This window comes from Protopterus annectens, chromosome 1.part0, assembly GCF_019279795.1.
Source record: "Protopterus annectens isolate FY-2018-M chromosome 1.part0, PAN1.0, whole genome shotgun sequence".
Taxonomy (NCBI): domain Eukaryota; kingdom Metazoa; phylum Chordata; order Ceratodontiformes; family Protopteridae; genus Protopterus; species Protopterus annectens.
The window spans coordinates 1383411543-1383434938 of NC_056725.1; the positions used below are offsets into that span (position 1 = coordinate 1383411543).

Below are 23396 nucleotides of genomic sequence, written 5' to 3' on the forward strand. Positions count from 1 at the left end.
TGGCACTTGCCCCTCTTGGATGGCATGAACCCTAACCAAAGACAGTAGCAAAAATCAAAAAATTCCACAATGGGGCACTTATCTGAATTTAGAAGAATCACAAATAACTCGGAGTCAGACTGTACCTTGGAATTTGGTGTTCAGTTCTGGCGGCAGCAAAGTTCTGAGGCTGGTGCGCGCATACGTCACTTTTATGGCCGATGTCCAATCGCTGCCTAAGTGCGACATACCACACACCCTACGGTAGTGAAGTCATTTGTATACTTCCTGATGTCAAGCTGCCTAAGGTGGGGAGCTCACTCATGTTATGAATACTGCAACAGGTGAATAGAATGACATCAATGAGTTCATCTGCTGGGTGGGTCACCCAAGATGTAAATGAACCAGACCCAAAAGCCTCCAGGAATGCTGACTCCTCAGAAGGAGCTTGGGAAGACCAGCCACCCTTCTGTTTAAGAATTTCCAGAATGTCTCCAAAGGAGGCGTCGTCAGGTGGTGATCAACGAGATCCTTCTCCTTCATCAAAGTAGGTGTCTTCAGTGAGAGACTCCACAGGGGAGTCTATGTGCCTCCTCATATATGTTTTCTTCTGAAGAATATCTTCTGTGAGGTGTTCAGGAGAGATGTCAGAAGAAAGGGGGGGGGGGATTCCACTGGAGAATGAATGTGGATGCTTACAGCAGCTGGTTGACCCCATGGAGAAGAAATGATGGGCTCAGAGCTCGGACCCAATACTGGGCAAGGGGAAGGACCCGAGATATAAGAGGATGTCTCGCTATGCAGAAAAAAGGCCCTTTCTACTGCTTGGAAGGCTGACAGACCCAGGGATACCTCTCCCGCCATCCTCAGAGCCAAGGCAGCAGAAGGTGATAGGTCGGGTCCAACCACGGATCTCAGCCCCCCCCCCCAGTGAGAATCAGACCCAAGCTGTCAAGAGCCAAGGCACCAAGGGGAAGGGATGGATCTGACAAAGTGGAAACCAAACCCAACCCCTCAGACCTGGCGCTAACCCCTTAGTCCAAGACTCTGCTCTGACCCAACGACAATGGAGCAGAGCTGGCCAGGGAAATCATCGGCGTAGAGGAAGGAAGCTTCCTTGGATCTGATGCTGACCCCCTCGGGGATCTTAGATCCTGGGACTCCAAGACACTGGTCTGACTGGAGAAGGAGACAGTATCAATTGATCAGGGGCACTCATGGATCTGAGAGTAGATGGAGTTGGCAGGACCCCCATCTGGATCTGAGCCTTGAGAAATCTCTGCATCATCCTGTCCATATCTGCCTCAGTCAAGCTCCTACAGGATCTGGATAATGCTATGGATACAGACCTGAAATGCTTCTTAGGCATTTCTAACAACCTCGAGGGCAAAGTTGGAGAAACCAGCTTCAAAATAAGTTCTGGAGCTCAGCTCCTAGTTGTCGGATCCAAATGCCTGGGATCCAAGCAGGAGGTAGATGGAATGGGGGAGCTAGTAATAGTTATTACGCCTGTCAGATCTGAGGAGGACTGTGGATCCGAAGGAAGTGGCACCATCTTCGGATCCAAGGAGATCGGATCTGGAGTCTGTGCAAGGAGGCTTCGATGAAGCCCATGGTGATTTCTACAGTGATCACTTTTTTGATTCAGTGGAGCCATGATGCGACTTAGAGGGGGTTTGAACCCCAGAAGAAGAAGATGAAGAGGCTGGGAGTAAGCCATCTAGTATTAACTTATTGCGGTAATCAGAGAAGGCCCTGGGATTAAAGAAAGCACATATATCACATGCTGACAGCAAATTCTCAGGTCCCAGGCAGCAGACGATCTTCTTGTCAGCATCAGAATAAGGGATCTTGTGCCCACAAGAAGTGCATCTCTTAAAACAAGAAGGCTTTTCCGACATGTCTAGAACAACTGTACCAAAAGCACAACAGAATGCAGGAAAGACGAGCGTAACAGCTACACACTCTAAAGTACAGCAAAAAAATGCTATAACCAGTATAAACAGTTTAAACACACTGAGATTTTGTTTTAAACTGATAGACAGCTATAAGACATCAAAGACACTAAGAAAGAAGAAAGAAAAAAGCATAGCCTAACACCTGCAAACTTCACAAACTATCAAGGGAGGGAGGAGGACAGATGAAAGGTACTAACTATACTTGAGAACTATCAGAAATAATAAGATTCGAGGCAAAAAAATCACTCTCACAAACTTGAGAGCAGATCTTGCATCTTGACACAAAGGTGGCAAATGAGATCTGAGGAGTTGGGGATGGAATAGAGCATTATGTGTAGAGGGAGGAGTTCAAGATTTGGATCCTAAGTCTTGTAAATGCGGCCATCTGATCTGAGGATCAGATCTGTAACCCACTCATGATGAAGAATGAAAAGGACAACATCAGATTAATGCACTTTTGAGATATACTCCTAATTTTGACTGGATTATCAGAGATGGTGTAAATTGTATGGCAAATTACATAACTGATTTTGAGCAAAAACAATCTGATGCATAAACATAATATGATATGCACAGATATTGAGCTAGCTTTTAAGTTGTTAGATACCTCATGGTTAAATGTGTAAGTCAGACAATTAGCATTTACAGCAAGTACCGAACTTCCTTTTATTCAAAGTCATCAGCCATGATGTGCGTTTTTGGAGAAGTGATACCAGGTTTTGTGACTGGCATTAGCACAATTCCAAACACAGCATATTTCATACAGCAGAAATAAAGAAGCAAGTTGGGCAGACAAAAGAGCTCAGAGAGAAAGCATTACTTGAGACATCAATCCATCTCCCCTTTTTCCCATTTTTGCACACGGGGGTCAGAATGTCACTTCAACACTGACCATCTATAGCCAATGTTCACACCACTGAGTGGCTAGCATGTGTAATACATACACACACACACACACACACATATATATATATATATATATATATACACATATATATATATATATATATATATATATATATATATATATATATATATTAGGAAATCCAAATTTCTTGAATGTCACATCAACTACTACTGGGCTAAAGACCACCCAAACAAAGTTAAGATGACACTGGAAATTAGGATAACTGAATGTACAGAAAATTGGACCATAATTTTATTTGCCAAAAGAGTTGGCTTCAGATGCATACATTTTTACAGCAGAATCTTTTGGATAAGCTGTGGTTAAAACTGCACACACCATTTCTGGAGAAATACTGTTGAACAAGTGTATCATGTTTCCACCATAGTCAAGAAATGTTTTACATGGCCCAGTTAATTTCCAAGAGAATATCTTTAAGCTCCAAAAAGTAATTCTATCAGTGTACTCTTCCCTTATCAGACCTATCACTGAATGCAAAGCTGCTTTTGCTACGTTTAATTCCAAGTATATTGTTGAAATGGAAAGGCCGCAAAGATTTCTAATTAAAAAAAAATGAAAGTCCTTAAATTCTTCAGCTATCCTGACAGATTAGCACAACTGTCTTTATACCCAGTAGACAACCAGCTACTCTGAGGTGACCTGTGTATTGTTTTTTGATCCAAGAAAGATCTAGTTTTATTTGACCTCCTATTTCTTCCCCATATCAGTGTCTCTACAAACACCCACATTAGAGGCCTAAATCTAAAGCAACAAATGAAAGAGGCTAATGTATTTCTCTGCCTATGGAATAAATTACCACTACAGGTCAAACAAAGTACTACTTTCGCTATCTTTATGGGTAGTCTTGGTGACTGAATGGATAGACACAAATTTACACCAGGGATGTCATGCACAACCCTGCACAATTTGGGAGGTGAACACTATTAAGTACTTGCAAAGGGTGGAAAGTAAAAGTGAAAGGTGTGTGTCTACATAAAGGTGATTAAGGTTAGGTATCTGACGATCCCTGTGATCACTTGTGTTTCTGTGTTACTATATTCAGTAAACTCAGTCAAAATGTTGTGAAAACAATATGGAAAATAGTGCATGCCACCAAGAGATTGAAAGTACCAGTGAAAACAGGACAGGGTAAGTGTGATATTGAAAGAGTAGTAGTTCCAGTTAAGGTACCTTTATTGCTGAATAAGATATCCTTAAAAAGGGCAAGAACTGGCCAGAACACGGAAAATGATAAAGCAGTTATGCTTAAACAACCAGTGACTCTTAAATTCACTAGCTTTTGTTCTGCACATTATGTCAGCATTTTAGATAAAGACCCTACTGACAGTCATTGTGAGAACAGGGTTTTCACAGTTTTAAAGAACACAACCAGAAAGAAGAAACAGAGAGCTTTAAAGAAACTGCATCGTTAGTTTTGACATGCTTCTGTGGACAAACTATAGAAACTACTTTGTAGCTCAGGAAACAAGTAATATATTTCTTTTTGTTGAGCAGACTGTTGATAATTGTGGTGTTTGCCTTAAAATATAGCAGACCTAAACTTTGGCCCATTGTTGTCATACCTCTGGCCTCAGTGTGCAATGAGACAATTGCTGTGGATTTACATGAACTTGAATCTAGCTAGCACTTAGTATATTTATATCAATGCTTAATTTATTTGTTTTAGATACTTTCATACATTGCAAAGAAACATATTCATTGCTAGATATGCAAGAATGGTCCACAACAGAAGTTATTCAGTAATAATGTTAAAGAACATGATGTAATTAGAGATACGGCAAAGATCTTCAGTACTGAAACAGTGACCATGGTAGCATACAGTCCTTGGAGCAACTGGGCTCCAAGAAGACACAGACTCTAACAGAAGTAATGCTAAATGTGAACAGTAATAGTGGCTATGACTGAGAAATGGCATTAGCTTGGGGTCTGTTGACAAAATCATACAATGCAGAATGTCTGTGGCTATAATCCATATCGGCATGTGTTTGGGCAGAACACAAATCTTCCTTCTGTTCTGACTGATTAATTGCCTGTTCTAGGACAGACCACATGGAGCACGGCAATGGCAGACCATGCATCACAGACAGCATCTGCTGAGAGTGAATGGCAAGAGAGAATTCAGTGGGCAGTACAGAAACAACTTTGTACCACAAATGAAACATTTGAAACTGAAGACAATGTACACTACAAAGGGACTGACTTTGCAGAGTGGAAAGGATCCACAGACATCATTAGCTATTATGAAGTTGTGGTATTTGTGAGAAATAGCAATGCTTGTGTAAGGGTGCATAATTCCAGGCATTATAAAGTCAAGCCTGAAGCAAAGAACCAAAACATCAACAAAAATAACAACAATGAGGTGAAAGAATGAAGAAAATAGAAAAGCAGAAGAACTGAATGTCAAAGTGGGTAAGGAAGAATTTGGTACCAATAGAATGAAACAGGCATATGTGTTGTAACAAGATAGTAGCTTCAATCTCAAAATAAATCAAACTGTAAGTTTTACGGGCAGTGAAAAGGTTATACAATATGCAACTGATATCTTAGGACAGGCTAGTAAACCGAACGAAGACACTTGAGCTGGTGTAAGTTGATTTTTCCCACCCAACTGATAACTTCTGGCACAGAAGGGTTTATTGAAGGGGTGCATGTACAGGATGTTCATACTGATTATGAATCTGGTCAGATGCAGCCCTTTGATTCTCATTTGAAACATGATGTACTCCTGACTGAGGACATACTGTTTGAATCAACAAAATAGGATGAGATACAGACCTGGAAAGATGGTATTTTTAAAGAAACAATGTTTTTTCAATTACGTATCTCTACTAGGTAGGTGTATTTGTTTACCAGTAGCATAGCTAGGATGGGGGGGACTGGGAAATTGCCCCGAGTGCTGTCTTGTCCAGGGCACAATTTTCATGTCCTATCTCAAAAAAAAAAGGAAAAAAGAAATAAAACTGTAATTTTTTAAAAATGTTTCCTTTAAGGGAAACAACACACCTACGTCCTAAATGGATGTCTGAGATGCTCCTGTGTGCCTCCGCTCCCACTCACATGTTCTTGTATATCCAAATAAGACCTTTGACTGGCTGTGCAAGTAAAGGGGTTGGTGCCGCGGTACAGTAAAGGCTGTCTGTGAGCTATATCTTTGGTGCCCACAGTGAGCGATTTCTGTTAACAAAAACATATCTCTCACCTCATTATGGGCGCATTTTTTTTAAGAGTTATCTAAACTGAATTCAGTGAGACCAGGGACAGACAAGCAGCAGAAAGGTGGAGCAAGCTGACAGGCTGGGCAGAGAAAAAAAACAAGACTGTGAATATTGAATAAGTCTGAACTGAAGTAAGAAGCACAGTCACGGTGCATGCAATGGGTACACTGCTGGAGGGATTGTTGGGAAAACTGTTTCATTCTGCTATTACTGCCACTGGAATGCTTGTATGGTGCATATATGGACAAAGTAAAACTACTGAAGGAGTTGTTTGGGTAAATGTTTCATTTTGGTGCTTGTGGGCATACAGCCATTGACAGACTAGTACTGAAGGGGTCATGGGGGTGTTTCATTTTGGTGTTTGCGCATACTTCATTGACAGACTAATGAAGAGCTCTTTAGGGAAACATTTCATTTGTTGCTTGTGCATACATAGACAGACTACTGAAGGGGCCCATTGGAGAAAATATTTAATTTTGATGGCATTTGGTGTTTGTATATGCTTGGACAGGCTGCTGAAGGGGTTGTTGGGGGTGTTTCATTTTGATGGCATTTGGTGCTTGTGCATACTTGGACAGATTGCCGAGGGAGGATGTTTCATTTTGATGGCATTTGGTGCTTGTGTGTACTATCAGGTGCCAAATGAGGGTATTGCCCTAGGCTCCAAATGGCCTAGCTACTCCTCTGTTGTTTAGAATGTGGTTAACTTTGTAAAGGGTAGCTCACAAAGCTTTGCTACTTCAGTTAACCCCTAACTGAAAGCTACCCTTCAAGCTGGCTGTGAAGATATGGCCATTTTTATAAGGAACTGAACTTGGTTACAATTGATGGAATGGTGCTGGTACCTAACATTTTCATTCTGCTGTTGTGGAACCATTAAGGGTAGTGTGTTGGGATGCCTCCTTCCACCACAACTGTGGTAGAATAACTTAGGGTAGAAACAGGACAAATTCCCTGGCAAAGCTGACCAGATGTCATATTTGACAACTCCTGTTTGGTATCCAGCATAGAATATGCCACTGTACAGACTTTACATGAAACAAGAAAGGCTGTTCAAGAAATCTGTTCTAAAATATCAACCCCTGGGGCAGGGTGAATCTTTGAAACTAATTGTCTTCAATGATGTTTCATATGGAAATCTACCCAATGGTGGCACTCAAGAAAGGCATTTGATTGTTTTGATGAGAAAACAAAGAACATTCTCAACCTCTTGCTGGCAGTCTAAAAAGAATTAGCAAACTTAGTGCAGGAGAAACTCTTGCCATTCCAGGCAGTCTTGGCAATATACTTTGTCCATCTATGCTCTAGTCTCACCTATTAACTGATGATGCAATGAATGACACCCTTCAGATAATCTGTGTCACAGGTAACTAATCTTTGTTTTATTTATGCATTTATTTATTTATTTATTTACTTACTTATTTATATTTGTTTATCAGAGTATAGACAATTAACTCTACAAGCCCTGTCACAGAAAAAAATGCTTCACTTGGAAATCAGTGGAAAAAAATAACTCATTCAAATCTACGGAATTCACAGTATCCTGTGGTCAACTACCAAAATATGTCTGGCAAACTGCCATAATAAGAAATAGGTTCCATTTTGGGGTTTCTAAGGTAGCTTAAAAAGGAACATAGCATACTGACTAATGAATCACTCTCCAAAACATGAAATAATATATTTACCTTTTTATTAAAGAGAGAAATTGAGATTTTTAAGTCTTATATGGGAGACTTTTACTGCAGCACCTGCTTTACGACAGTCTTGCAGCAGTATCTGTTTAATGATCCCGATTTGTCAGCAGTACACCATACACACCTTACCAAGGCCATCACATTCCACATAATTCATCATATGCTGAAGTTTTGAAGATAAACTTGCCTAATAGCAAAAGCCTCCAAAACACATCACAAGTGCAAAGCACACACAGCAATTTAAGCCTACCTCCTCACCTACCACAGAGTCCCAAAGTCCTTGAACAATAAGTACCAGTATGACTCTGTTATAGTTCATGCTGATATCAATGACTTGAGGTGCATCTCCCTGGCCTTTATGACTAGAGACATGATGGAGCTCATAGACTATGTGTATAAAACAGGTCCAGACAGATATCATCCTAACACTGAGCATCATTCCACCTTCTCCAAAGATGATGTCTCAACATGAGCACAGAATAATTGCCTTCAATAATTGGCTTAGTTATTGGTATCATTCAAAGGTGGTCCAATATTTATCAGCCTAGGAGGATATGATCGACAGACCATGTTGCTTCACCAGGGGTGGCCTACTTCTGTCTTTGATTATTGGCAAAGACATTGTCCAGCCCTGTAGTGCTTTTTTTTTGGCAATGCCAACCAGATAATCATACCAACATAATGAAACAAGCAAAGGAAAATATAAAGGTGTTACTGATCAATGCTAAGAGCCTAAAACAAGACACTCCACTCTCTATAAGCCCCTCTCATCCTGGAGGATACTGATGTCTGTGTTTTGACTGAGACATAATTGAAAATGGCGAGCAGTATTCTGGCTGTGCGGGGCTACAATGCCTTCCAAACATTTAGACCAGGTACTGCAGAAGAGGGAGGGGGGGGAGGAAGGAGGTGTCTCAATCTCCATCCAGAAGACACTCACATCAAGGGTGATATGATGCACTAGAGCTTCTTCATGGTCAAATAACCATTAGAAAGGTCCTAAACCATATTTTAGCTAGCTATAGAACTTTCTCTATAACTCAAGAAAGCCACAACACTTATCTACAGAAACTAGAATCACCCAGTATTAAACCCAAAACCATTTTCCTAGGTGACCTAAACTATCAAACTATAGATTGGGAAACCTACACCACCACTGGTGCATAAGCACAGAGATTCCTGGACTCTGTAAATACAAACACCCTGGAATAATTAGAGTACCCACTACAGGGAAGCAACATTTTGGATATTGTTCTTACTAATATGGGAGCACCTTGCACCATCTGTTGCATATCTTTTGTCACTTGTTAGATCTGATCATAAAACCATCTCTTACGAAATAACACTGGAATTAGAGATTTCTTGCACTCAAGGTATCTTTAGAAATAACTCTAAGACAAACTATCTACTCTTAAGTGATACATTGACAAGCTTCAAATGCCCACCAAACCCAGTTAACTCCACTGAATACATGGAAACATACACCACAACACTACACCAACATGTAAACAGTTGCATAGATGCAGCTGAATACATGGAAACATATACCACAACACTATACCAACATGTAAACAGCTGCATAGTTGCAGCTGTACCCTGTAGAAACAAATGCTGTGGAAATCCCAGAAGCAAACCGATAGGTAGAACCATAACATCAACAAGCTTTACAATAAAAGGAATAAAGTTTTGACCAAAAGTAAACAAGCAACTCAGGAGCTTAATGAAATCCACCAAAACTTAGTTTGACGTTAAAATAGCTACCCAAGCCAAAGACAACCACAAGGCCTTTTTCAGTTATGTTTATACCACTAAGAAAAAAAAACACAAAGCAATGCACTGAGCTGATTGTGAATGATGTTACCCTCACTGAAGCTGAAGATATAGACAACCTACTGGCCAATAAATTCAGCTCTAAATTTACTTTCAACCAATGTGCCCATTATCATAAGAAAGTCCTTTTATGTTGCACATGTTGCTTATAAACAAAGTTATTGTGTCTAGATCTAGGGATGTCATTATCCCACTTTAATCAGTCCACAATAGGCCAGTCATTGACTATAATACCCCCTTTGGAATGTATCTGTCCAGACACATGCAACAAATGAAAACCCACAGAGATACATTACTAAAAGGGCACAAGGCCAATATGTCCTACATGGACTGACTCAAAGCCCTTTCATAATATTTGGTATCCTACAGACTGTTAAAAGGTGGTCTGTGTCTGGAAAACAAAGCATCCTCCAACCCAGTACTGATGGATTTAATGAACATTAGTATGTCAAATGGCGTTAGAAATACTCAATCTAGGGATCTAAACTTCTTCTGCAACAGTTCACCCTCAGACATTACTGGGAAGAGTATCTTACCTGCTTATGGCTATGATTTTGAAATTCCTCAGTTTTGAGTTAATTTGCAAAAATATTTCTCAGATTCTCTACTGCAGGAAATACTGATTGTACTCTTTTTTTCAGAATTGTACAACTTGTATCAGATATTTTCTTTAAATTTGCGTAAGAAGCATTTTTGTAAGCAGTTATATAACCAAATCTGTGTGAAATTATATCAGCCTCAGTTTGTGTCTAAAAATGGTCTTCGGACCAATACACTTTCTGGTTAACTGATAGCTAAAAGAACTAAAACTACCCTGTTATTTTGATTGTATGATGTAATATGCTGAGCCTTCTTAGTTACTGTCTCTTGATGCTTGTTTATTGCAGAACAACAGTGCAATCAGCAGCAGCAGCAAAAGCAGGAGCCCCATGAAGAGATCCTGACTGATATACAGCAGGATACAGAGGCAGCAGATCAGCAACATAATCAGCAGGGCCAGCAGTACCAAGAAGCCTACAAGGAGGTCCAGGCTGCTATACGGCAGGAGGTGGAAGTGGCCATGGATCGTATTTTCAGTCCTATCCATGAGCAGCTAGTGCAAATTTGCCAACATATCCATCATTCTGCGAATTTGATGGGTGGCTCCAATCAATACTTGCCAATGGATAGAGCAAGTGAGGGAGAGATGGATTCAAATAACTTCATCCTACCTGCTAAGTTTCTGGAGTTTCAGGGCCAGTTGGTAGGTTTACTGTCTGATTTAGTGATGTGCCACAATAAGCTTGTGGAATGTATCCTTGGACAAAGTCAACCTTATTCCCAACCCTTTTCCTCTGTAGAACTTGGTGGAGGGTCTACAAATCCGGAAGCTTCTTTTGATGGTGAAGGAGCAGCTACTTCTCAACTGGATGCAGGCACAGAGTCCAAAAGAAACAAATAGTCTTTACAAGACTTTTTCTCATCTTTATTTCCCAAAATTGGCATTTTCTGATAGCTCTTTATATATGTACACATGTGTATATGTATATACGTATATATATATATATATATATATATATATATATATATATATATATATATATATGTATGTGTGTGTGTGTGTGTGTGTGTATTTTAAGCTGAATCACCATATTGCATGTGTAAATAAGTACAGTGACCACTCAAGACAAAATGTTGTGGGGGAACGGTCTATGATGTTAAAACCTATGAAAAGTTCCAATGATACTGACATAAAAGTGCCGTGCTTTAACATGGCAATGGGATGATGGGGAGCCATGTTCAATCTGTGACACATTCTCATGATAGCTGAATGGTCTGACACATCTGTTAGACAACAGGATAACACAGACAGCCTGCAGGTATGGGATACACTGTTATTTGGATAGACATATGGGTCCTTCCTTTCCTAATGGTAAATAATATGCTGAAATGCCAAGCTAGATGTTTAAAAGTAGACAGTCACTGCCTGCCTTCCATCCTGATATACAGGGCTTTAACCATGTTCCTTAAGTTTAAAGTGCTGTTTTTTTTTCAATAACTGATGTATTGCATGGGGTACTTGTGTGCCTGGGTGTAATATATACTTAAAATATTTTTGTGCTTGTGACTGCACATTGTTTTAGCATCTATATTTCAGGGTTTTATTAGTATGCAGTCATACATGCATGGATACTGACTTGCTTTCTTATATATACAGTATGTCATAAACATTACTTGAGTACCTGACTGTCAAAATGTGCTATTTAAACTTGCTATACTAGTGCTACTGTACTATCCTTTAGTGTACAGCTCACAATACATTAAATATATATTTATGCCCTTATTTACAACTTTGTGAGTCACATTTAAGTGTGAGCATACACTATGACACTACCATGAAGTTTCCTTTAAGTTGTTGCTCATGCTGTTATTTTACTTAAACTCATTGCTAAACAATGTTAACATTTTTTATATAAACATCTGTAAAAATTCAGACAGTGCTTATTTTATAATGCATGTCATACACTGCTGAATTATTTCACCTGAAGTCTGCTAAACCTAACTCTCATAATAAAACCAAAAAAGACAACTGTTCATTGAAAAAATGGTACTAATAAACAAACAAAAATGGACATACACATGCCATTTATTGCAGATATCCTAATAAATATAATAAGGTAAGGTTTAAAGATTTAATTAGATGGCTACCGACTAAGACTGCTGTTTCTAAAAGGCATTAAAAACTGTTGAAAAAATCCTCATAAGTCTAAACTATTTCAATTCTGTATGAGGGTAATATGAAACTGAAAGTGTGTTTGTGCCAAACTTTACTGAGTCACAAAATTTGCTAATTTACAAAAGGCAAATTTCCTCATTTTCTTCAGCAATAGCTTGTGGTTTGGTAAACAGCTGAAATGATCAACGAATCTCGCCCGATTATTACGTCTCCTATAACCAATGCCTTACAACATGCAATGGATTCAACAAAAGTTTAGACTTTATTTTGAGAAGTTTTTTTTAAAAATCAAAATTTCATTTATTGATTCTACTACATATTAAATTTAAGTCTCCCAAACTGTTTTATGTCTGACTTCTGGAAGGATGCAAGTAAAAGACAGTTTTGATATGTACATACCAGTCAGTATCACTGCAGCACTCAGTAAATCAGCTGATGGGCATTCATTATTTTCACTGGTAGAAATTCTTCTCACAGTTGTTGAATGGATATAAATCTACAGATGTTGAGACAGTTCTTGTTTATATAACTTACCTGAGTTTTGTGAATCAGTCAGTGAGGCACTCAGAAAGAAAAAGAGAATAACAGTTGATGTAGTCCATTTAGATTTGAGAAAGGTTTTGTGTTCATCCAATTGATCACTGCTGCAGTAGCCTTAGCTATTTGGGTTATATCATGCCAAGGATATGAGTCAACCAACTTCCAAAGCTTCAGGGCACCTTCCACACAACAAAACTGTCAAGCAGCTCCAGCTTAGCTGACTAAAAGACAAGTTTGGGTACAAAGCCATTCAGCGCTGAAGAGTACGCTCCTCTGAGGTTTGGAAGGATCAGTGGTTGGCTTGTGCTTTCCTTTGCTGGGTAGATAAGTTCCCTTTAAAAAAAACTTCCATTTACTTAATGTTGTTGATGTTTTATTACTCTCCTCCTCAGGAAAGTTATTTTAAACTAGACTGTCTCAAGAATGTAATGTACTTTTAATTGGAGCACTTGTTTTATTTTTCTCTCTATTTAAAAGTGGTGTAGAGTAATTGAAAACAATTTTTTTTCTGTGAAGAAATAGTGTTTATTCTGGTTTTGTGGTGCTAGCATTGTGTTTTAAAGAGTGTTTTACTGTCTTTTCTGGTCAAAAAAGTAAGTTTTGTGGACTGGCACTGTTTTCTGGCAACCACTGCTTGTCTTCACTGGGAAAGAGGCACCACTTTTGAGTTCACCATGGAATAGACTACAAGTGCCAGGTCTGGTCCTTCTTCCAGTCAGAAAAGTAAAAAATTAAGCAAACAGCCCTTACCTCCACAGCAGAGTAACAATTTACCTCAGATGCTGGTGGGTGACTCTGCCATAGCCATTTGTTGTATTTCAGACCATTCATCTTTTATCCAGTATCTGTCTAGTGTACCATGTACAGCCACTATGGACCATGGGTTAGCCAAGCCCTCTGCAGCTGTTGGGGGGTTCCCTCAGTGGGCAAAAGACAGACATTCCTGTCACTCTTGTGAGAGGGAATAGGGAACTATTTTGTGCCTGCCTCTGGAGAAACTGCTGCTGCAATTAGTAACTTGGTTAGCCCCATTTTTTCAAGTCAAAAAGAAGCAGAAAATCAAGCAAGTACCTGCTCCTCCTCAACTTTATTTGGATAGGAGTAGTTTACTGGGTCTGTCTTGGGGTTTAATTTAGGCTATTGATCTTTCTTGTGAAGCAGTTTCTGGTAAAAAAAAGAAAGATTCCTCTTTTATTGAAGAGATTCACGATTCTGAATCTGAACAGGAAGGTGCATGCAAGGATACCGTTTTTCCCTCAGATTTCTGATGGAGACTCAGAGGATAGCTCATTTTCTGATTCTCTTTGTGGATGTTATTCTTCCTCTGAGACTATTGCTAGAATGTGCCAGTGTTTTCAGTGGGAGAACAATGAGGTTTCTCAGTCCCACAGAAAATACTAGTAGTGGTTATAGAATGACATTCCAGAACCCACACCCATTCCTCCTGCTCTGTCTGCTTAATGGATGTGAGTGTGTGTGTGTGTGTGTGTGTGTGTGTGTGTGTGTGTGTGTGTGTGTGTGTGTGTGTGTGTGTGTGTGTTTTACTGCCTGCAGTCTTCCTGATAGTCAGCCAGCTGCCCCTCAAAAGGCAGGCAGGATGTATAAAGCTCCTTGTCTTTTAAATTTTTATACACTATTCCTAAACCTGACCCAGCAGCGATAGCTTTTGTTAAGCCCACTGCTGCGAAGCACTTAGTTAATTCCAGTCCTACTCTTTCTGATAGTGATGGGGGAATTATTGCTAGGTACAGGGAAAATGTATACTGCTAGGTACAGGGAAAATGTGCACTTCAGCAACTTTGATTTTCAGAATTTTGAATTGTTAAGGCTCATATGTTAAAAGTTTGTTCTCACAAAATGCTAATGTCTGAAGAATGTTTTACCTGCAGTTTCTTTCTGTGAGGAAAATCTGCTTTAAATAATTTAATTTACTCTATTGCACAGGTCACTGCTCATTCTTTACAGCGTGCGTATAACTCCATTGATACTTTTTCCATGGCTTTGGCCACAGGTATTGTTTGAAAGAGGAGGTTTGCATGGCTCTTTTATCACAATCTCCCAGATGATGTTAAAAATGAGATTATAAATTCTCTCTTGGATAGAAATTTAGTGTTTTGGCACTTCTGATGCAGGGGTGAACAAACAGTATAATGAAAGGAGCAAGATGATCCAGGGAATCTCTTAAGATTTTTCAGCCCTCTTTTTCAAATTTTTCTAAGAGGTTTTCTATCTCATCCAATTTTGGCAAAAACAGAATAAACTGTATGAACAAAACACAGGTAACAGACGATTAAGGTTAAGTAGAAATGGCAAGGGGCTTCCAAAAAAAAAGCCCAAGAAAACTAAGGATAATCCAACAAGTCTGAAAAACTATTCAAGAGACCTTGTGAATCCCACCCACCCTAACTCTTTTTTTATTCCAGAAAGTATGAACCTCCATTTTTCTCTTTGGAACAAATAGTGTCAGACAAATGGGTACTGAAAATCATTCATCAAGGTAAGAGATGGCAGTGGGAGGAAATTTATCCTTCCAGGAGGATCATTCCTCATTCTCCAGATCAGATCCTTTTGTTTCCACTGGTTCTTCATCACATGCTCTCCCAAGGACTGACAGAACCAGTTCCTCCTTCCCAGGTGGGAAAGAGTTTTTATTCAAGGATGTTCCTAGTGCCAAAGAATGAAAATTCACTGATTCCATTTCTGGATTTTTCTTTCCTAAACCAGTTTGTGATAGTGCTCAAACTCAAAATGATGTCACTTCACAAGGTGTTCTTCTTTCTCTTCCAAAATTCCTGGCAACATTAGACTTAAAAGATGCTTATCATCACATCCCTATTCATCCATACTTCAGATGTTTCTTCAGTTGTTTTGTCTGGATCACATCATCAGTTCTCTACTTTACTGTATGGATGATCCACTGCACCAACAATGTTCACAAAGTGTCTAGCTCCAGTTATAGCTCCTTTCAGACTACACGGTATCCACATTTTTCCATATTTAAATGACGTGCTTATTTTTGCAGAGTATTTTTCAAAGTGTCAGGAATCTCACTCTTGGGTGAGACATCTCTTATACAAGCTGTGACTCCAAAAGATCTTTCAAAATTGTTTCTTGACTCTTCCACACAGGACTGTGTTCCTGGGTTGCCAACTAGACACTTCAGTACAAAGAGCTTTTCGTCCACAGGAAAAACAGATAAGGCTTTCCACTCAGACTTCCGTTACTGCGAAGGAATACCTCAGGATTTTGGGTCTCTTGGCATCTATGATTATCATGATCCCAGTGGCAAGACTCCACATGAGAAAGATACAGTGGTATCTGAAATCTCTTTTGTCCCATCATCAACACCCTTTATCTTGTGAAATCCCAGTGCTAGGGTTTGTCAGAACTGAAATCTTTTGATAGAGACAGCAGGGATCCCTAAACTTAGGTCTCTCTTTCTCTGTTCCTAAGCAGTCATTCATCGCAGATACTTTGGACTTTGCTTGGGGAGCAGTTTTAGAAAGGATAAAAGTGCAAGGGTTGTGGGACACCAAGGACAGACACAAGGACATAAATGTCAAGGAGGTGCTTGCCCTGGTGAAGGCATGCAACTCTCTGAACCATTTGGCCCCTGGGACCTCTTCAAGTGGTTACAGACAATACCACAGTCAAGTGGTACAGCAACAAGCAAGGGGAATCCTGGTTATACCCCCTTTGCAGACTAGTCATGTTAGTTTGGGCTATAGTTTCAAAGAAAAGTCCTACTCTACAGGCATCCTTCATTCCTTCACAACATAACTATGTGACAAACAAGTTGAGCAGGACCAGTGCAGACCTTCACAAATGAAAACTAAATTTGAGGTCTTCCAAGATTTACTCCATCTGTGGGGAATTCCTCAAGTAGACAACTTTGCCTCTTCTCTGAACAATCAACTTGCAAGATTATGTTCTAGGACTCCGTGTAAGAAGACCTGGAATACAGATGCCTTATCCTTTCCTTGGATAGGAATGTTCCTGTATACTTTTCCATCAGTTCAACTAATATCTATGGTACGTCTGAAGTTTCAAAAGGAATCCCCCAAAATATCTGTGGTGGCTCTCTTCTGGCCCTGGCAACAGTGGTTCTCCCTTTTTTTGGAAATGGCCAGGGGCAACTACCACATGTTCCTCACAGAACAGATCTACTCAAAAAAGGACAGGGATGTTTGATACATCCTGACCTCAATCAACTTTACTTGACTGCCTGTATGATATGGTCTTAATTCCTTTTAGGCACCTCTTTACTGAGCATATGTAGCAGGTACTAATGGTGGCAAGAAAACTTGCTACTAGAAAATTATATACTGGAAAATGGAAAAGGTTTTCTAATTGGTGTCAACAACATAACCAGCAACCATTCAGGGCAAGTTATTCCCTAGTTTTACAATATTTGTGTGAGTTACTATCCTATAGCCTTTCTTACTTCTCTATCAAGGTTAATTTATCAGCCATTTCAGCCTGTCTGCCCATGGATCCTCCTCTTTAAATGCAGTCTCATGTCAGTGTCATATCCGAAGACGATTAAATTTTTGACTCTGACAGTTTCTCTCACTGGTTCTGCTCCTATAACCAAAGATTGGGATGAGTCTCGGAGCCAAAGCACTGGCAATGGATCCAGGGGAACAGAATCTACTCCAGTCAGAGCCTTTCTTGCCCTTTAGAGCTATGGCTCTAGATAGCACTGGTCTGACTCCATCCTCAATGCACAGATCTGGGCAGGGTCTGGGTGTGACTACATCAGAGGTTTCAGCCCCAGTGCAGCCTGCCTGTCTGCATTTGAGGTGATGGAGAGGGTTTTCTCTTGTCCGAGAGAGCCAATTTCTCTCTATCTTCTTTGGATCCTTCATCTCTTCCCCCAGTGGGTTCAAGCTTTGACCCCATTAGACCTACTCCACCGAGGAGGTTCTCCAGAAGAGAACGTGCAAGAGGAGGCATGTAGATTCCCCTAAGGAAAATTACAGAGGATACTGACTTTGAGGAAGGGGAAGAATCCCCCAGATCTCCACCGATGACATCCCTTTTGGAGACATCCTAGAGATTCTTAAGTAAAAGGGTGGATGGTCTTCAGATACCACCTCCCCACAGGAGTCAGTGTTTATGGAAGTTTTTGGTTCCGGCCCATCTATATCTTGGGTGACTCCCCTAGCTGATGAGCTTATTGACCTAGTCTCTTGCCAGGCATGGAAGGACCGGACTCTATCAAAGTAGTACACCAATGTCCAGACAAGTTTTTGGCACCACCAAAGAACAGACCCCATTGGAGCAAAGGAGTCCTTTTTGATGCCACAGTTGTGGCAGCAGTCACAGAAAACAAGCTAGCTGAGCAGCTCCTCTGTCCACCCCCCACAACAGAGAATTGAAGGTAATGGACTGATACGGGAAATGCATTTTTGCTTCAGCGACCTTTGCCTTACAATTCCTTAATTATTTAGTGCACTTTACGAGGCTGAAGAGGGATGTGACCAAGGAGCTCTCCAAATCCCTCTTGGAGTCCATGTCTGTGGAGGACTATAAGAGGTCATCTTCACAACTGGCCACTCTATTATCCATTTCCAACCCATCCATTAGGGTGCTATCCCACATTGCAGAGGGTACCTCACAGGCTGCCAGGTCAGGGACTGCTGTCCGGAGACATGGCTGGTTGCAGTTATGCGATTTTGCAGAACCCTTCAAATTTACTTTCATCAATGCTCCTTTTGATGGAACCTCCTTGTTTGGCCCTTCTGTTAAAGAAATGCTTTCACTCAGTGAACAGAAAGGAAAGACTCTGTCTGCCATAGGGATTCACCTTTCTACTCCTCAATGATCTTTTTCCCAGGGGTAAAGAGGGGGCAAGAAATTGTGGTTCCATAAATCCCAAGGGTCCTTTCAGGATCCACATGGGGACAACTCCTCCAGGGGCAGAGGGGGGAGTTCAAATGAAAGACACCATCCTTGTTTCAGAGGAGGCCTGCAGAGACTCCTTTCCAGATAGACTCTTTTTAATGACCCTGAAGGGTTGCTTGACTGTTGAACTCTGGAGGCAGTCGGGGCTGTTTGTCATTGCACCCAGATGTCTGGGCTTCTATAAAAAAAGATTCTTGGGTGTTACAAATAATATCCAGAGATTATTCTACACCATTTTTCTAGATTGCCCCTATCAAAAGCAGAAAGCTTCCCAATGTCCCACCCAGTCACAAGGAAGCTGCAGCTCAGGAGACTCAAAAGCTGCTAGTCAAAAGAGTCATCCAGGAGGTCCCACTAAACCAAAGAGGATTTGGATCTTACTCAAGGTTCTGTTTAGTGCCAAAGGAGACAACAGACCTGAGACAAATTTTGGATCTAAGCAACTTGAATCAATTTGTGAAGAAGTCAAAGTTTCAAATGGTCACGATTCAGGCCTTCCTGTCTTTTTTGTGCAAGGATGACTGGATGTGCTCAATCAATCTTCAGGATGCCTGCCATCACATCAAGATGAACAGATGGTCCTGAAGATATCTATGCTTTCTTTTGGAAGCCAGTCACTATCAGTTCACAGCCCTGCCATTTGGTCTCACCACAGCCCTAAGCGTGTTTAGCAAGTGTATGACAGTGGTAGCAGCTCACCTGAGACTTCTGGGATTCTGAGTTTTTCCATATCTAGATGACTGGCTCCTCACTGCCTCAACCAGGCATCTCTTAGAACAGCCCGGTGACTATTTGCTCCAACTTTGTCAAACACTAGGCATTTCAGTCAACATCTCCAAATCAGAATTACAATCAGTAGAGAGCATGGAGTTCACTGGTGCCCAGTTGAACACAGCAAGTCAGACTGCCACTCTGCCTACACATTGTTTGTATACAATCAAGTTCCAGGTACAGCAAAGTCCTCTCCATTCTACTCCTCCACACAGACTTGTCCTTCAGCGTCTATATTCCATGACAGCGGCCACAATCTTTGTTCCTATGGCATGTTTCTATATGCTTGTTCTCCAATGGATTATAGCTGCTCAGTGGTCTATTCTGAAACATCCTCTATCCTTCCCAATGAAACTCACTCAAGTATGCAAAAATGATCTTCACTGGTGGATTCAGTCGGATGAGATTTGCCGAGGCTGTCTTTTTATTCTGTCTCCTCCAGGGGCCACAGTGGACACAGACACCTTCTAATGGTGGTGGTGGGGTTTTTTGGGACAGACGGTCCAAGGCATGTGGTCTCCCCAAGAGACCAATTTGCATATCAGTATCCTAGAGATGAGACCACTTTTATTAGCATTGCAGGCCTTTCAAGATAATCTCCCTCTAGGGACTATTACGATACAAACTAACATGTGTGATCTAACCCTTTTTGTTGAGAGGCAATGACAGCGTGGCAGTGAGATCTCCTCCATCCACTTTCTAGTGGCAATGCACATTCCACGAAAATACTAGCAGACAAACTCAGCAGGTCCATTTTGTTATCTTGTGAGTGGTCTCTCAATCAATCAGTGGCGGAGAAGATTTTCCGTTGTTGGGGCCAACTGTGCTGCAATCTCTTTGTGCCTCCCCACAACAAATGCAGCAGATATTTTGCTCTAATCCCTCATCAGGAAGAGTCACCAAAAGATGCTCTAGTCCACATCTGGCCCTCAGGTCTCCTTTAAGTTTATCCCGTTACCTCTAATTCTAAAATTTTTACAGAAAGCCAGTTGGCTGAAGAGCTCAGTTATCTTCATTTCCCCCTTCTGGCCTTGCCAGCTGTGGTTCCCCTTCCTTTGGTCTCATTTTTGTTATCCTTCATGGATAGTGAACCCAGTTCAGACCTTCTCTCACATTCCTCTGGGATGAAGTATCTCAAATTCCAGGCCTCAAATTAACCACATGGTTTCTCCAATTCCATTAACATCTAGACAGCCAGGTTTTCCTCCCCAGTTCGTCATATATTTTTATCTTCCCAGAAAGCTTCTACAATGAAGATTTCCTGGAGTAAATGGAAAAGATTTTCAATTTGGACCCTTAAAAAGGAAATTGATCCTTTTACTGTTCCTATTTCTTCACTTCTGGAGTTTTTAGCATCTATTTTCTTGGAAGATGCTAGTTTTTCCACAAAAAAGTACAATTAGCAGCCATATCAAATTTTCATTAGGCGAGAAAGCTTCCTCTTCAGCTTCTTCCAAACTGTGCAAGGCTTTTCTAAAAGAAGCCTTCTTATTCAGACCTCCAGTGGGATTTGACAGCTGTACTCCAGGAGCTGATGCAGTAACCTTTTGTACCTGCGGCCAAAATTGATTTAAAATTTTTGTCTTGGAAAACAGTTTTTCTAGTACCTATTACATCTGCGAGAAGAATTTCTGAACTCCAGACTCTACCATCCAAACCTCCTTACATTATTTTCTACAAAGACAGAGTTATTTTATGAACCAATCCATCCTGTTTACCTACAGTAGCCTCTGAATTGAATATCAAACAATTCACCTTCCTGTCTTCTTCCCTAACTTTTCAAATAAAGTGGAGTACATACTACATCTTTTAGATGTACATAGAGAACTACTTTTTTGGCTACACAGGACAAAGGATTTCAGGCAAACATACCAGTTGTTTCTTTCTTGTCAAACAGTCTGGGATCACCTGTTTCTAAAGTTACCCTTGCAAAATGGATTACTGATTGCATTTATTTTGTATACAGTCAGCAAGGCCTCTCCCTATCAAAGCCCCCTAAAGCTCATTCAGCTAGATCCATGGCCAGTTCTGTCTTCTGGTCTAGACCTTCCATTGTTAACATCTGCGCAGCAGTTACCTGGTCTAATGTTCATACCTTTATTACTCATTACAAACTAGATTTGACTTCTAGAAGCAGAGCTGCTTTTGGTTCGTCAGTTCTCCAGAATATCCTTCCATGTGGGCCACCCAGATTCAAGTAGCTGGGGACTCTGTTCTATATATTGTGGAAGAATGAAAAGGACAACATCAGATATTAAAGTTAGGCACTCATCATAACTATGCATCTGTGTTGCCTATTTTCATTCTTCCTCAACTCCCCACCCTTCTTCCCCCTTCCTGCCATCTTCTGGAGTGATCTTATGGATACTTTGGAACCTTTCATTCTAGGTTTGGCCACTAGCTTACTGTTATTTCTTTCACATACTTTATTTTATGACTTATAATGCAGCAAACTCAGTTTGAGGTACTGTAGGCCTGTCAGGGGCATTATGGGTACAGGGAGGAGCTCGATCATTGGATCCTTAAGTCTGTGTTATGTGGCCGAGTCAGATCTGAGGTCAGATCAGTAACCCTTACATTGAGGAGAAATGAAAATGGCCAACACAGATGCATAGTTATGGTGAGTGAATAACTTTAATTTGTTCTACGGCACAGGCCACTACTCATTGTTTACAGTATGTATATGCCTCTGTTGATACTTCTCCCTAGGCTATGGCCACTGGTACTGTTTAAAGAAGTTTGCTTGTCTGCATTCTTAGAATCTCCCGCATTATGTAAAAAATAAGATTTTGCATTGTCACTTGGATAGAGATTTAGTGTTTGCTCCCTCAGCCACAGAGGTAATCAAAAAGTGTGATGAAAGGGGCAAGTTGACCCAGGGAATCTCTAAGATATTTCAGCCCACCTTTTCCAAGTTGTCCAAGGGATTTTCATTCTAATCATCTATTTTTGGCAAAAAAAAGAATAAACAGCATCAAGAGAATTCAGGTAAACAAATGCGTAAGAAGGAATGGCAAGGGGGTTCCCAAAAGAAGTCTCAAACTACCCAAAACCAAGGACAGTCCACCAAGTCTTAATGACTGTTCAAGAGACATTGCAAATCCCTCCCACCCTGGCCCCTTTCCTTTACCAGAAAGTTTAAACCTCCATTTTTCTCTTTTACAACAGACTGTTTCAGACAAATGAGTTCTGAAAATCATTCATCAAGGTCACAAATGGCAGTGACAGGGAATTCCTCCTTTCCAGGGGGTCATTCCTCACCCTGCATATCAGACTCTCTTGTTTCCACCTGTAACTCTAGAAGATGCTTATCATCACATCCCTATTCATCCAGTCTTCAGATGTTTCCTAAGGTTTTGTATGTCTTTACCACATTATCAGTTTTCTGCCTTAGCTTTTGAACTATCCACTGCACCAAGAGTGTTCACAAAGTGTCTAGCTCCAGTTACAGCTCATTGCAGGCTAGACAGTATCCACATTTTCATTATTTAGATGACTTGCTTATCTTTTCAGAGTCTTTTTCAAGGTGGTAGGAATCTCTCTGTTGGGAGAGAGATCTTTTGCATAAACTGGGATTCCAGAAGAGCATTCAACAGTCTTTCCCAGCTCCCTCACACAGGATAGTGTTCCAGGCATATCATCTAGAACCTCAGTTCAAACAGCTTTTCTTCCACAGGAAAACAGATTTATACTTAAATCTATTTCTAAGGTTTTCCACCCAGACTTTGGTCACTGCGAGGGAATACCTTAGGAAGTTGGACATTGTGGCAGCTATGATTCTCATCATGCCCCTGGCAAGACTCTTCACGAGAAAAATGCAATGGTATCTGAAATCCATTTGATCCCAACATCAACACCCCT

At 40.6% G+C, this 23396-nt stretch overlaps 2 protein-coding genes across 3 annotated transcripts in view; one reads left to right on the forward strand and one right to left on the reverse strand.

Moving 5' to 3' along the window:
- Positions 1–11103, forward strand: part of LOC122798281 (WD repeat-containing protein AAC3-like) — a 43695-nt gene extending 32592 nt beyond the window's left edge. The window contains exon 2 of the mRNA XM_044067097.1: positions 10489–11103. Coding sequence (XP_043923032.1) covers positions 10489–11042 — 554 coding nt within the window. The 3' untranslated portion in view covers positions 11043–11103. The remainder of the gene's footprint in view (positions 1–10488) is intronic.
- Positions 1–23396, reverse strand: part of RRAGD (Ras related GTP binding D) — an 865206-nt gene that overhangs the window by 218639 nt on the left and 623171 nt on the right. The window lies entirely within an intron of this gene.